Here is a 15,088-nt window from a genome sequence, read left to right as displayed (position 1 = left end):
AGGTATTGTTACGAGTATCAAACAAAGTAATATATGTAAAGCACTTAAAAAAATCTGTCAGTAGTGTGGTACATTTGTTACAATTGTTGAGCTGCTGTGGGTACACTGTTAGTAACTAAAAGCACAGTGTATATATTAGGTTTCCCACTTTGTGTTGTACATTCCATAAGTGTCCCCACCCCTACAGTATCCTGCAGAAGAGCTTAACTTTTCTAAAAGTCTCTCCTGTCCTCTTTGCAACTACTTTGTTGAAGAAACCATTTGGTTGTCTTGTAGTTTTTCTACAATGTTGTATATTAGAAAAATTTTTCCTATGGGGCGCCTGGGTGGCTCAGTCCGTTAAGCATCCAACTTCCCCTCAGGTCAGGATCTTGCAGTTTGTGAGTTCGAGCCCCACATGGGGCTGTGTATGACGGCTCAGAGCCTGGTGCCTGCTTCTGATTCTGTGTCTCCCTCTCCCTCTGCCCCTCCCCCGTGCGCTCTCTCTCAAAAATAAATAAAAATTAAAAAAATTTCTTTCCTCATTGCCTCCCTGTGATGTCAATTTAATATGTGTCTCTGTCACTTGTATTTTATGTAAATCGGTAGTTGGATCCAAGTGCTTGAACTGATTCAGGCTTGATTATTTTGGCCAGAGTATTTGGGTAGGTGGTGAGTACTTCGTGGTAACTTTCATCAGTAGGCAGGCCGAGTCTTTTTGTGATGTTAACAGCCACTGGTGATTGTTGCCCAGGTTCACTGTATCACTAGGGATAGTCTTGAGCTTTCCTGGCCTGTTTCATTCGCTGAGAATATTCCTTGGAAAGATTCTGAGCTGGTTCCTGCAGTGTGGCATGCGTCCTCCAGGAAGCCACAGTTTGGAGTTTGTAAAGGTAGATTTGAAACACACCAACAAAAATCAGTTTAAAAAATTTTTTTTTATTTTAGAGAGAGAGTGTGTGAGTGGGGGAAAGGGGAGAGGGAGAGAAAGAATCTTAAGCAGGCTTCATGATCAATCCCATGACCCTGCAATGGTGACCTGAGCTGAAATCAAGAGTTGGACGCTCAACCAACTGAGCCACCCAGGTGCCCCCCAAATCAGTTTTATTTTGTATAGAGCCTCTGACTGCCCCTTCCCCCGAGTGTGTAATTCCCAGATAGTGGAGCCATATCATAGATGCATTTAACTCATACAAGTTCAAATATAGGTATGCATGTATTTGGTTACAAACTACTATAGTAACAATGTGAACATTGTGGCTTTTTCTTCCACTCTTGCACTTATAGTTGGCATTGCTTCTGGGTGGGTGGGGTCACGGGTCTGCCATTTCTGCTTACTTTGTTTTTCTGCACGGCCCTTCCTCTTATGCATGTCAGTCTCTGAGTGTGATTCTCGTGTTTAAAGATATGTATTTCTTACACATTCTGGATCTAAACATGAGCTGACGGCATCTTGTGGTGCCCAATCTAAGAGATCACATTCTGTTTCAAAACCAGCGCAAGACCAGACAGCTTAAGTGATCTTTGGGAAGGGGGAGGGGTGTCATTTTGAGCGGTTGTGATCTCTTGAACCCCTAGTTTAACACTTTTGCAAGATGCGGCAGGAGGGTACCCAAGGGTTTGGCTTCAAAAAAGGGTAAGGTGTGGAAGCTGACGTCATTGTTTATTTTGGTGTAAAAGCCTTTGCTTTTTGAGAAGTCAGGTTTAATGATCTCTTCCCCCTTTTCCCTCTCTCCCCCCTCTCCACTTCCCTTCCTCCCTTCCTCCCTTCCTCCTACCCTTATTTTGTCTTTTGCAGTCTGCTGTTTCGTCGTGCACAAGCGGTGCCATGAATTTGTCACTTTCTCCTGCCCAGGCGCTGACAAAGGTCCAGCCTCTGATGTAAGTAATGGGGCGTTGGTCACCTGTCACCTCTCTCAGCCCATAGTCAGTGCCTCCTTTTGGGTAAATAGGAGTATGCTTAGACACCCCCCACCAAAAAAAAAAAAAAAAAGTTGGACTTTTTTTTTTTTAACGTTTATTTATTTTTGAGACAGAGAGAGACAGAGCATGAGCATGGGAGGGGCACAGAGAGAGGAAGACACAGAATCTGAAGCAGACTCCAGGCTCTGAGCTGTCAGCACAGAGCCGACACGGGGCTCAAACTCACAAACCGTGAGATTGTGACCTGAGCTGAAGTTGAACACTTAACCGACTGAGCCACCCAGGTGCCCCCCAAAAAGTTGGACTGTTCTTATTCCAAGGCATGAGGTGGTCCCTTCAGCCTCTGAGACATTTTTCATTTTAGCAGAAAGGATAAAACAAAGCATTTCGGGAGTGGGGTGTGACTTCCTAGGAAGCCAGCTAGTTCCCCTCTTATGGTTTTGCTAAATGTCTTCATCTTTGTGGGGGGGGGGGGCAGGGCATGGAGACTGGTGGTCAGATGCTAGATTGTTCCCACTACTGTAAAAATGTAGTCAGGACGTTACCTTACAATGCACTTTATAGCAATTTGTGAGGGGATTCCTGATACCAGGGCCCAAGAATTAGGAGGAAAGGAGTTTACCCTGCTATGTGTGTCCCAAAGTCTGGCTATTATTGGTGGGGCAGGGGTTCCTGCTGGGTAAAATAGGCAAATAACTTTTATTTTAATCATTATGAACTTATTTTAATATAGATTAGAAAAATGTGTCTGGTAGTGGTTTTTGAATTTACAGTAGGGATGTAAAATTTCCTACCTAAATAAAGGTATTTAGGTTAAACAAAAGATAAGTTGATTTAAGGAAACTTAATAGTGAATGACTGTATAAGCCCTATAAGGATATGACAAAAGCCTTTGTGGGGGGGTGCCTGGGTGGCTCAGTCGGTTGAGTGGCCGACTTTAGCTCAGGTCATGGTCACACAGTTTGTTGGTTCGAACCCTGCGTCGGGCTCTGTGCTGGCAGCTCGGAGCCTGGAGCCTGCTACGGATTCTGTGTGTCCCTCTCTCTCTGCCCCTCCTCCACCCACACTCTGTCTCTGTCTCTGTCTCTCTCTCTCTCTCTATCAAAATAAATAAACATTAACAAATAAAGCCTTGGTCTAAGTGTGCCCAAAGCTTGGGGTACAACGTCGAAAGCCTACTCAACAGCTGTTCATAGCCCTCCCTGTGTTCTTTCTGGCAGATGTCAGCTATCATGCCAAAAGCTGAAAATGCCTGATACTTGCCTCTCAAGCTCCCTTGTAGTTAGTGAGTGACCAGGTGATCCTGTTCTGCTCAGTGGGACCCTTGGGGGAAACCTTCTAGGAAGGACTTTCTGATAAGAGCAGACATCCCTTCCTTTTTCCTGTTGGGGACTTTTGTGGGAGGATATAATGTATGGAGTTGTGGCAGCACCTTTGGGTTAATGAGGGAGAGTGGCAGGAACCTGTGTCATTGATGACACTGGTGAGCTGCAGAGCCAACTCTGAGTTCTCTTCTGCCCGGAGTGCGTATGTGAGATGAGGAACTCCTCTTAGTAAAGTCTCATTGTTAGGGGGCGTTCTTTTCCATGCAGCTGAACACGCCTTGGTGGGACTGTGCAGCGCGCACACTCTTCCTTTGGCCCAGTAATGAACTGCGTCCCCTGTGTGTGGCTACTACCCCTGCCTCTCTTACTTCGTTCCTGCTTTGGTTCACCTTCCTGGAATTTCCCCCAGTGGCATTGTCTTCATTACTGGGTCGGTCCTTACCCACTTAGACCTGACAGCTGACGGCTGGCCAGTCGTGAGTGGTGACTACCTTCTGTCATTGCATTTGTCGACCAGGGTTGGCCCTCTGTAAGTGGTCATCTGCCATTTCACTGCAAATCAGGGGCGTAACTGTCGCCACAGCAACATGAACACTCTAGAGCTTGTGGTGACAGTTCCTTTGCTTGGAGACTGTGGTCCTTGGGTTTAAGAACTCCAAAAGTTCACCGTGAAACAACCAAGACTTCTCTGCAGAGAGGAAGATGGGCCCGTTCATCACGTTCTCTTACATCACACTTCCTGGCCCTTTTAATGCAATTCCTTCTCTCGTTCCCCAGGATAATAAGCAGGGAAGTTTGGGGGTTCATCCTGGCTCCATTATGCAGCTCTGAATGTTCATGCAGCCCAAGGCTTCAGTCTCACGCAGCAGCCAAGAGGATGATGTTTCCTGTATCTTGGCTCTATCTATCGACTTTTTTTTTCTGTTGCCTAAGACAGAAACTCAGCTCAGACTGGTTTATGTGGAAAGGGAAACTTTTGGTCCCCGAAGCTGAAAAGCCCAAGGGTAGAGAGACTGGCTTCAGACATAGTGAATCAAGGTACCAGAAGGAGGTCCTCAGGACCTTTCTCCCGTTCTTGGCTAAGCTTCCTGTCTTGGTATCTGTTTTAGAAAGGCTTTTCTCCTAAGGGAGCATGAGGGCTGAGATACCTACGGTCTTATGTCTTATCAATGCTGCAGTTCAAATGACAAAGGCTGAAGTCTCATTGTGCCGTGGGTTACCTGTAGCCGGAAGGATGCTGACTGGCCAGGTCTGGTCATGTGCCTACTGCTGGTGTGGAGGCCCCGTTGGCCACTCGGTGATCTGAGCGCCGGGGAGGTGTGGTCCCTCAGAGGAGAACTGGAGAAGAGGTATTGTGTGCTGGTTAAAATCTAGACTGTGGATGGAGCCAGCATTCCTAGGCTCAGATATGGTGACCTTGGGCAACGTAAAGTGCTTACATCTCTTTGTGCCTGAGATTCCTCAGCTGAAAGATGGATAAAATAATACTCTTGTTATGAGTATCCAGTGTGTATATTTATCTGTAGAAGTGTCTGATACATAGCAAGCGCTATATGTGTGAAGATGATGATGGCGGGTGGTAATGAATAACAGTGAATATATGCCGGGCGGGCAGCAAGGACAGATGGCCACCAAGTGATTCTGAAGGACTCACAGGCCCCCTGCCTGCCATTTGGCAGTCCTTCCTAGGGGCATGCAAGCTCCCTAAGTGGTAGGAGACCCCTGTGCGTATGAATGGAGCAGTGCAGCCATTCATTGCTTTGGGTGTGGGGATGGCAGACAGTACTCCCTGCAGCTAGCATGCATAGGATTTGGCAGCCTACTTGGAATGATTCTATCTCCGGACACAGTTCCAAGAAGGTCAGTTGGCACTAAGGATGATAAATCGGTCCAGACTCCTGAACTGGCTTGACTCAGTTCATTGACCTTTTCCCATCTGTGGCTGGAGACATGATTAAAGATCTGGCCACACCTGCTCGCCAACCTGGCCAGGCTTTCTTTTGGCGGCCTGTAAGAGTCATGCAGTTAGGGAGGGATGCCCTCCTCCTGTGTGACCTTGGAGGACCTGGTGTGCAGCAAGCTCGTGGAGCAGACAAGCACAGTCTCCATCTATGTAAAGGGATGTGCTAGGCTCCTTCCTTCTTCTACCCCTTTGCTACTCTAACCCCAGTCTGAGTCAGGAAATATTCTGCATATTTGTAGAACTTTGTGTAGTTGGCATTCTTCTACAGATTGCTCCACATTATGGCCAACTAGGCTAACCTGAGGAAACTTGACGAACAGGCTCTGTCCCGGTGACTTTAGTTGCCGATCCAACCATTCAGTGCAAATGGGAAGAGACAATATAATAGGCATCCGCCAGTGGGGGACCTGAAAATATGGTAGAGTTCCTGGGTGTTACCTCTGGTCATCTGCAGGCATGGTCTTGGTCCCTCCTCACTGGAAGCCCTCAATCCTGTGGTCTCTTGGATTTTGTAGAGCTGTCCATAAGCATTACATATGACATTATAGTTACCCAGCACTTAGAATACTAACCACATACACAGCCTCCCAGGAGATCTTCTTAGAACAAGAAAAGAGGACTTGTCTCTTGGGGCTGGAACTATGGTGAGTCAAGTGAGGTACTTGTCCTGGGCACAAAATGTAAAGGGTTCTTGCCAGTGTCTCTGGATATCTGATGATCTAGGATGGCCCCACTCACATGACTGGCAGTGAGCAGGTTGTCAGCCTGGGTTCCTTGGTTCTCCTCCACATAACCTCTCATCCCCCAGGTAACTAGCTCCGGCTTGTTCACATGGTGGTTTCAGGGTTCCAAGAAGAGCAAGAGAGCATGCCCCAACACATAGGTGCTTTTTCAGCCTGCGCATCATGTTTGATAATGTCCTGCTAAGCAAAGTAGTTTCACGGCCAAGCCCAGATTCAAGTGGGAAGGGAATAGACTCCACTCTTCATGGGGGTGGTGGGGGAAGGATCTCTGGTCAGTCTCCTTAGATCCCATTGACCCAAGAGGCCACCACAGAACAGAATTCCTGGAAACCATCACACTGGACTTCGTAAAAGATCCACAGATCTCAGTGTGGTTCAGAGAGTCATAGACAACCTCATACGGGAATGCATCTCATTTTTTCTCTGCCCCAGGTTTCTATAGGACTTAACCATCTCCAGCTACAAATGGGAAGCTAGGTAATTTATTGATCATGTCCAGAGACAATGGTGGTTAGGACGGTGGACTCTATAGGCAGACCTATGAGAGTCTAGGTCCTGACTCTGCAAGTCATTTGGGGAACTTGGGTGTCTCATTTTCCTGTTCTGTGTCTTAGTTTCCTTATCCGTAAACTAGGATATTAGTACCAACCACATGGGTTTGTTGTAATGATTTTTAAAAAATCCTTAAAATGAAAAAGGGTTAACAACAAACACAGTAGCATTAACAACAAATGGATTAAAAAGCCATTGCATGAAAGTGCTTAGCACACTGCCCGCCACACGGTGAGCCCTCGGGTACAAGTAGCTAAGGGCATTTCGATTGCTCTGTCTACCCCCTAATCATGAATGCACTGATAATTCTGTACAGTGCTCCACCCAGAGCATGCCCTTTTGAGGTAATTGCTGTCTCCATTTCCATTACTTGACACAAAACCTCAAAGTCTGGAGTGCAATGCTGAGAAAAGAGCCTGGGCTTTGGAGCCAGAAAACCTTGGTGTCGAATTTCAATGCTGCCATTTACTTACCGTGCCAGTGATCTTGGGAAAATAATTTAAGTTCTGTAGTCCTTAGTTCATATCTTTAAAATGGGGAAAATAATACCTAAATCATAGTTCCTTTTTGGTGAATACTCAGTGAGACTTGAGCCATATCCAGAATAGTGTCTGGCACAAAAAAGGCACTGAACAAATGGTTTCTGAATTATTATTAATACCTGGGTGAGTCTCTCCTACTCAAGAAGGGATGCCAGTTACCTTCTGACCTGTCAAGGAATAATAGCCAGTGATAATAACTAATTTTGCTGAGCAGGGGCTCTCTGCCAGGCAGTACAGAAGTTACGAAAGGATTCTGTAGGTTTGTCTAAAGACACTTTTTTCAACATTTTATGGTTTTAGCAATGATTTCTTATTCTTTAGAGTCAAGATGCTGAATTAAAGCCGTTGCTATGCCCTGTATCTTCCTGATTACATCACTGGATCAGGGCAGTTAAGGATGATGCACACTAATATTGCATATATCCTTTTGTGTTTTTATTTTATTTTTTTAAAAAGTTTATTTCTTTTCTTTTTTTTTTTCTTTAATTTTTTTTTTCAACGTTTTTTTAATTTATTTTTGGGACAGAGAGAGACAGAGCATGAACGGGGGAGGGGCAGAGAGAGAGGAAGACACAGAATCGGAAACAGGCTCCAGGCTCCAGGCTCCGAGCCATCAGCCCAGAGCCCGACGCGGGGCTCGAACTCACGGACCGCGAGATCGTGACCTGGCTGAAGTCGGACGCTTAACCGACTGCGCCACCCAGGCGCCCCTATTTTCTTTAGTAATCTCTACACCCAGTGTGGGGCTTGAACTCATGACTCTGAGATCAAGAGTTATGTGCTCTACCAACTGAGCCAGCCAGGTACTCCTGCTTTTGTGTTTTTGAATCTGGTCTTTATGAAGAAATATATTAAACATGATAAATCATGAGCTAAATGTTAAAGATTTAATAAAAGGAAAATAGAAGATTTAAAAAGAATGTATATATTAAAAAGAATGTGTATATATATTATATATATAATGTATGAATATGTATAAAAATGTGTTTGAAAATCTGGTTGAAATGGACGATTTTCTAGGAAATTCTAACTTGCCAATTTTGTCTCAAGAAGAAATTGGAAACCAGAATAGGCAAGTAACCAAAAAAGAAATGAGAACATTGCCCAAGAAACTTTTCTTCTCCCAGAATAATAGGCTTCGTGGGTAAATGCTCTTGAGAGGAATGAAGGATTTCTGTACATTTTAAACTATATCAGATTACAGAGAAAAAGTAAAGCTTCACAATTTTTTTTAATTGAAAGTAGAGAAACCCTACTGAAATTAGCAGTAGGAAAACAGATTGGCTCGTGGGAAGGACATAGGGAATAGAATAAGCTCCAGGGACAAGGGCCTCAGATACTTGGAACTGGGACCCTGATACTTGCAAGGTGAATTCTCCTCATCACCTGTATCAGTTAGCTTTGCCGTGTAACAAACCACTCCAAAATTTAGTAGCTTGAAGCAACAATCCCTTATTATCTTTCATGATTCTCTGGGCTACTTGGATGGTCTTCTGATCTGAGTCTGTTCAGCTGATCTTTGCTGGGCTCTGTCGAGTGTCATTGTCAGACAGTTTCTTGGCTGGTGCTGGATCACCTAGGATAGCCTCACTAACATGACCGCCAGTTGGCAGCCTGTTGGCATGGGTGCTTTGTTTGTCTTCCATGTGGTCTCTTTTCCTCCAGTAGGCTAGCCTAGGCACATTTACACACTGGCCTAGGGTTTCAAGCACGGCAAGAGAGGGAATCCCCAAAGCATAGGTGTTTTTCAAGCCTTCCTTTGTGGCACACCGGTTATGGCTAAGACCAGAATCAGGGGTGAGAAATAGACCTCACCTCTGAAGAGGAGGAGCTACAAAGTTATACTGCCAAGATGCATACAGGAATGGACGAGTCGTGGCCATTTTGCATTCTGCCACAGTGGCCCTCATCTGTGCCAGCTGTCTTATTTGCCCTCTGGATCCACTCTGCTTTCTCCCTGAGAGACTGACCTGTAAGGACTGCATCACTGGGGGTTGCCTTTCTACCCTGACTCCTGGTTGGGCTCAGCCAGAGGGACCAGTAGATTGGAAAGTGAGGGGAGAGTGAGCTGGGTATTTAACATGGGGTCATCTTGGCTCTACCCTTTGACTAAGGGTTACTCCTCCAAAGGCAGTCTTCTCTACATAATTCTCTCCTTGGGCTCCAGGAGCTACTCTTTGCCCTTGTCCCTTTGCTCTCACTAGCCCCCAGTTACTGCACTGTCCCCTATGGCTTCCCAGCACCATGCCCACATCTTTGCAAGTGGTCCTTTTATGAAACTCTCTTAAGCTCTCTTAATTTGGGTATGACATCTGTCCCCTGCCGGGACTCTGACTGGTTTGTCCTTGCCTCATTTGCTCTTATTGTAGATAGGGCACGTCTATGTCTATCAACCTAATGATAATCGACCCTGTGGGAAGATGGAGACCCAGGGGAAGAAGTGGGCTTTCTCTTGCTGCATTTATAATCAGTCTTGGGGAAGAGTTCTGATTGGTTGATCTTCTGTTGTTGGGAGAATGAGCTCTTACAGTTATCAGGCCTGGATCATGTGACATCCCTGTGACTCTGAGAGCAGAGTCTGTTATAAGAAGAAGGGTTGGGAAACTTGGATGGGCTGACAAAATCAGTAGCTACCACATGTTATTATTATAAGCTAGCTTGATCACAATTACCAACATAAGCTAATAAAGTTGGCAAAAAAAGTAAACTATACATTGTGTGCCAACTATAATTAAAAGAAGAAAACTATAGGGGTGCCTGGGTGGCTCAGTTAAGCATCTGACTTCAGCTCAGGTCATGATCTCGCAGTTTGTGAGATGATCTCGCTGTCTGAGCTGACAGCTTGGAGCCTGGAGCCTGCTTCAGATTCTGTGTCTCCCTCTCTCTCTGCCCCTCCCCCTACTCTCTCTCTCTCTCTCTCTCTCTCTCTCTCTCTCTTTCTCTCTCTCTCAAAAACACATAAACATTAAAAAAATTTTTTTTAAAAAGTAAACTATAGGGGCCCCTGGGTAGCTCAGTCAGTTAAATGTTTGACTCTTGGTTTTGCCTCAGGTCATGATCTCATGGTTTGTGGGATCGAGCCCCTGCATCAGGCTCTGCACTGACAGCATGGAGCCTGCTTGGGATTCTCTCTCTCTCCCTTTCTCTGCCCTTCCGTTGTTCGTGTGCTCATGCACTCTCTCTCTCTGGCTCTGTCTCCCTCTCTCTATCAAAATAAATAAATAAACTTTAAAAAAGTAAACCATAGTCAATGATGAGTCTAGATTAACAAATGCTAAATAAGCTATTTAATTGTTGGAATAGATGTATTAGTTCAAATAGACTATTTATTTATTTATTTATTTATTTATTTTAATGTTTGTCTATTTTTTGAGAGAGAGAGAGAGAGAAGCCAGGGAGGGGCAGAGACAGAGGGAGAGAAATCCCAAGCAGGCTCCACACTGTCAGTGCAGAGTCCAACATGGAGCTTGGACTCACAAAGTGTGAGTTCTTGATCTGAGTCATAGACTTTTTTTTAATGTGGAAGAAACAATTTCGAAATTAAAATATAGGAGCAAAGATAAAAGTAAGCCAGCAAGGAATTACGAATTCTGAAAAGTATATATATTAAGATGGTAGAAGTGATAGCAGATAGTATCAGTTATCTAATAAATGTAAATGGATTGAAATTCTCTGCTAAAAGGTAAAGACTATCAGATTGGATAAACAATGTATAATTCTAAGCAATGTATAAGAGAAACTTAAAGCATAGGTTGAAAATAAAATGGGAAGGGGGCCCTGGCTCAGTCGGTTAAGCGTTTGACTCGATTTTGGCTCAGGTCATATCTCATGGTTCATGAGTTCGAGCTCTGCATCGGGCTCTGTGCTGACAGTGTGGCTCCTGCTTGGGATTCCCTCTCCCCCTTTCTCCCTGCCCCTCCCCTGCTTGCATGAGTGCATGCTCTTTCTCTCTCAGAATAAATAAACATTAAAAAAAAAGGAATCACCTGTCCTCTTAAATATAAATAAAATGGGCAAAGATATACTGCAAAAACATACATAAATATAAAACATGGTCTTAGTAATAATGTCAAAAGAAAGAGGACTCAAGCCGCAAGCATAAACAAGAGGAAGAGGAGGAAAAACGTACCCTAATATATTACTGATGAGTGTGTAAATCAGTATAATCCTTCTCAAGAGAAAATTACCCACATGTATCAAAAGACTTAATGACTTTTCTTTGACCTAATAATTACTAAGCCTAATCCTTTGTACGTAAGAATTACAATTTTAGAAATTTTTGCTGAGGAATTGCTTAAGGATATGCACATATAGGTAGCTAAAGTGATATTCATTGCGTCAGTATTCATACTAACAAAAATTTGGAAACTTCCTAAATGGCTGCCAATTGGGGTTTATGTAAGTAAAATGTATCCCAAATTTGGTTGCTGCACAGTTACTAAAATGTCACAACATCTGGGTAGCCTGCTAACAACTGGAAATGTTCTTTCTTAAAAAAAAAAAAACAAAAAAAAACAAAAAAAAACCAACTTTATTTATTTATTTTTGAGAGGAAAAGCATACGCACCAGTGTGCGAGCTGGGGTGGGGGGAGGGCAGAGGGAGAAAGAGAGAGAGAATTTCAAGCAGGCTCTGCACAGTTAGCCCAGAACCCGATGCAGGACTCGAACTCACAAACCGTGAGATCATGACCTGAGTGGAAACCAAGAGTTGGACACTTAACCGGCTGAGCCACCTGGCACCCCACAGCTGAAAATGTTCTATATCTCGATTGAGGTCGTGCCTATAAAGGTGAACACACTTTTCAAAACTGACAAAACTGTCAGCTTAAAACCTGTACGTTATCATATGCAGCTTATACTTAAAAAGTCACAGAGATTAAAATATTATTGACATGAGAATATAGTCATTATATATTACTCAGTGAAAAAGGCAGACAGCAAAGCACTGTGTATGGTATGATTGGCCAGGAAATAGAAAAATACACACACATACAAAAACAAAAGGCCACATTTTCTGAACATATTCTGGCGTCCACTTGTCAGTTCTGCTCACTGTCTTATTCCAGACTGTCGCCTGCAGAGCTCCGGAGATCACTTTGGGGTATTCTTTAACTGGTTTCTGCGTCTTGCTTGTTTTGGGTGCTACTTCACCTCCAGTGTGGACTCAGGCTTCCCACTTCATTCAGTTGAAATCAAATGTGAGTGATGGCTTGAGTGTACCTGTAAGCAATTGCAGTTGCTTCTGGATATGGTTACTCCTGAGGTCATCCACCAGCTGGGAGCCAGCTTATCCCCCAGATGAGAATCTTCAGATGCCCCTGATAAGATTCCGGCCCCTGATAGGGGGCGCGTGGGTGGCTCAGTCAGTTAAGTGTCTGACTTTGGTTCAGATCATGATCTTGTAGGTCGTGAGTTTGAGCCCTGTGTTGGGCTCTGTGCTGACAGCTCAGAGCCTGGAGCCTGCTTTCGATCCTATGTGTCTCTCTCTCCCTCTCTCTCTCTCTCTCTGCCCCTCCCTGCTCATGCTGTCTCTGTCTCTCTCTATCTCTCTCTCTCTGTCTCTCTGTCTCTCTCTCTCTCTCTCTCTCTCTCTCAATAAATAAACATTAAAAAAATGATTCTGACTCCTGATAAACCTGGGCCAATTCATCTTTGGCCGAGGGAAGGAGGGAAGTCCTAGCTCTGCCATAGTCTGAGGTCCTGCCCACATCCCACCTACATTGGCTGGTCTTCTTGGCTCAGATAGAGAAACATAACAGTGTACTCCATGTTTTTCAAAGTCTGGGTTGTTAAGTCTCACATAACACCAACTGGGGACCCCCACAGGTGAGCTCTAATGATGTTCCAAGCCTGTCTAGCTCCTTCCAAGAGGGGAAACAACAGTTAGGGTTCACCATCCCTCTTGGCATCATGGTAAGATCTCACCATCACATGGACCAAAGAAGGCCCATCTGTATCTCTCAAGGACAAATAATGTCAGGTGCAGTTCAGTCTGAACAGTATAGGCAGTCTGTCTGTTTTATTTATATCTATTACCTATCTAAATCTGAAAGTGCATCATTGTGCTGAAGATACATTCAATTTATGTTATGTAACATTGCAGTCTGTAACTTCTGCATTCACGGCCAAAGTGCTCAGTAACCAGAGTGTGTGTTACCAAATGCCAAAAAGATGCCTCACAGGGAGGCTTGGAGGTGCTCTGAGAGTTGGCCTGTTTAGCTCCGAGGCTAGGCTTTCATTAAATACCCAAAGAGCTGTTGTATAGATTTTTTTAAATATAGATTCAAATGACAGAATCGGGACTGGGGACCGTCTATTTTGGCTAAAGAAGGGCATCCCAAACCAACCAGTTGCTGTATAAGGATATTAATTTCCCATGTTGGCAGAGCTAAGATCAGTTGCTATGGATGCTGTATAGGGGGTATCTGTGGTAGATGTGGGTTTCTACCACATTGGTGGTTCTTTTACTGGTGTTGTTTGGCTGTGTGCAAAGGAAACCATCTTTGGTTAACTCAGATTAGAATTTATTGGAAAAGATATGATGTACTTTAAATTTTTTAAAAATGTTTTTATTTATTTTTGAGACAGAGAGAGACAGAGCATGAGCAGGGAGGGGCAGAGAGAGAGGGAGACACAGAATCCGAAGCAGGCTCCAGGCTCCACGCCATCAGCCCAGAGCCCGACGCGGGGCTCGAATTCACGGACTGTGAGATCATGACCTGAGCTGAAGTTGGACACTTAACCGACTGAGCCACCCAGGCACCCCAAGATATGATGTACTTTTAGAGAATTGGAAGAAAACCTGAACAGTCAGACCAGCTGTGTCTCATTTTGATTCTTGTGTTGCTTTGGTTTTAAATTCAAATTCCAGAAGAGTATTTATTTCGTCAAGTTCAAGTTACCTAAGTAGACCTTGGCTGGATCTTTATAGTGTTCCCTCCAAGTCTAAATACAGCGTAGGTGGGATGGCTTTCAAAGGAGAAATGAGGCATTGCTACCAAAATAGATAGATAGATAGATAGATAGACAGATAGATAGATAGATAAAAGAAAGAAAAGGAAGCAGAGAAGATAGATAGATAGATAGATAGATAGATAGATAGATAGATAAAAGAAAGAAAAGGAAGCAGAGAAGATAGATAGATAGATAGATAGATAGATAGATAGATAGATAGATAGAGAAAAGAAAGAAAAGGAAGCAGAGAGGTTTGGCAGATCAAAACAATACACAGACCACTACAGTTTCTAAATGGCCGCTTTGCAGAATACAGATAGGTTGAATGCTTAAGCATTATTTGGGGAGCCTGCTAAAAACAGAGCTCACCTTTAGAAATACAGACAAGGGCCTGGAAACAGGTATTTTAAAGTCCTTCAGGTAATTCTGATGGGTGACTGAGTTTGGAAGCTAGTGTAAGGCAATATCGTATCCTGGCTCTGAAACCGGGGCAGTTGTATTTGAATGCTAGGTTTGCAATTGGCTAAGCGGCTGGATAATCTTGGCCTAGTTACCTGCCCTCTGCCTCAGTTTCCTTATCAGTAAAAAGAGGATAAAATAACACCCTCCTCATAAGGCTCAGATGAAGATCAGATGAGCTAATCCCCGTGAAGGGCTGTGTGCCATGCCTGGCACAAAATACGTGCCAAAATTATTATCACCAGCGGCCCTTTCAGGTCTTTGAGAGTGGGTTTCAAAAGTGCAGCCTTGTTTTTGGCGTGGCATGTATCCATCTCGCTTGCCATGAAATGGAAACACACAGACACGTCCCATGGGCTGGTTGGAGGAAGAGTCTGATAAAATGAGGGTGATGTGATAAAACGCACATCTTCCGACTTCGGGGAGAATTGCACTTGATTCTTCCTCTCGCTCCCGTTTGCCCCGTGCCTGTGACGGCTTGCGCAATGCAGAAGCAGTAGGTAAAGGTCAGCACGGATTGCTTCTCAATAGTTCTCTGTCAGAAAGACACGGAGCTTCATGCTGTGGAGGAAGAAGCAAATCTATGATGCGCAGCGTCCTGAGAACAGAAACCAGCTGTTTGTCCTGCACCAAAAGGGCAGGGCTGC

General features: G+C 44.3%; 1 protein-coding gene across 8 annotated transcripts in view; it reads left to right on the top strand.

Moving 5' to 3' along the window:
- The window catches only part of PRKCB (protein kinase C beta), a 331,318-nt gene that overhangs the window by 133,357 nt on the left and 182,873 nt on the right, over positions 1-15,088 (top strand). For all 8 annotated transcript variants that reach the window (XM_042922008.1, XM_042922012.1, XM_042922009.1 and 5 more), the window contains one exon: positions 1,778-1,860. In XM_042922008.1, the coding sequence (XP_042777942.1) occupies positions 1,778-1,860 (83 nt within the window). The remainder of the gene's footprint in view (positions 1-1,777; positions 1,861-15,088) is intronic.

Source organism: Panthera leo, chromosome E3, assembly GCF_018350215.1.
Source record: "Panthera leo isolate Ple1 chromosome E3, P.leo_Ple1_pat1.1, whole genome shotgun sequence".
Lineage (NCBI taxonomy): Eukaryota > Metazoa > Chordata > Mammalia > Carnivora > Felidae > Panthera > Panthera leo.
Note: the sequence above shows the minus strand (reverse complement) of the source record. Positions and strands in the feature narration are given on the sequence as shown.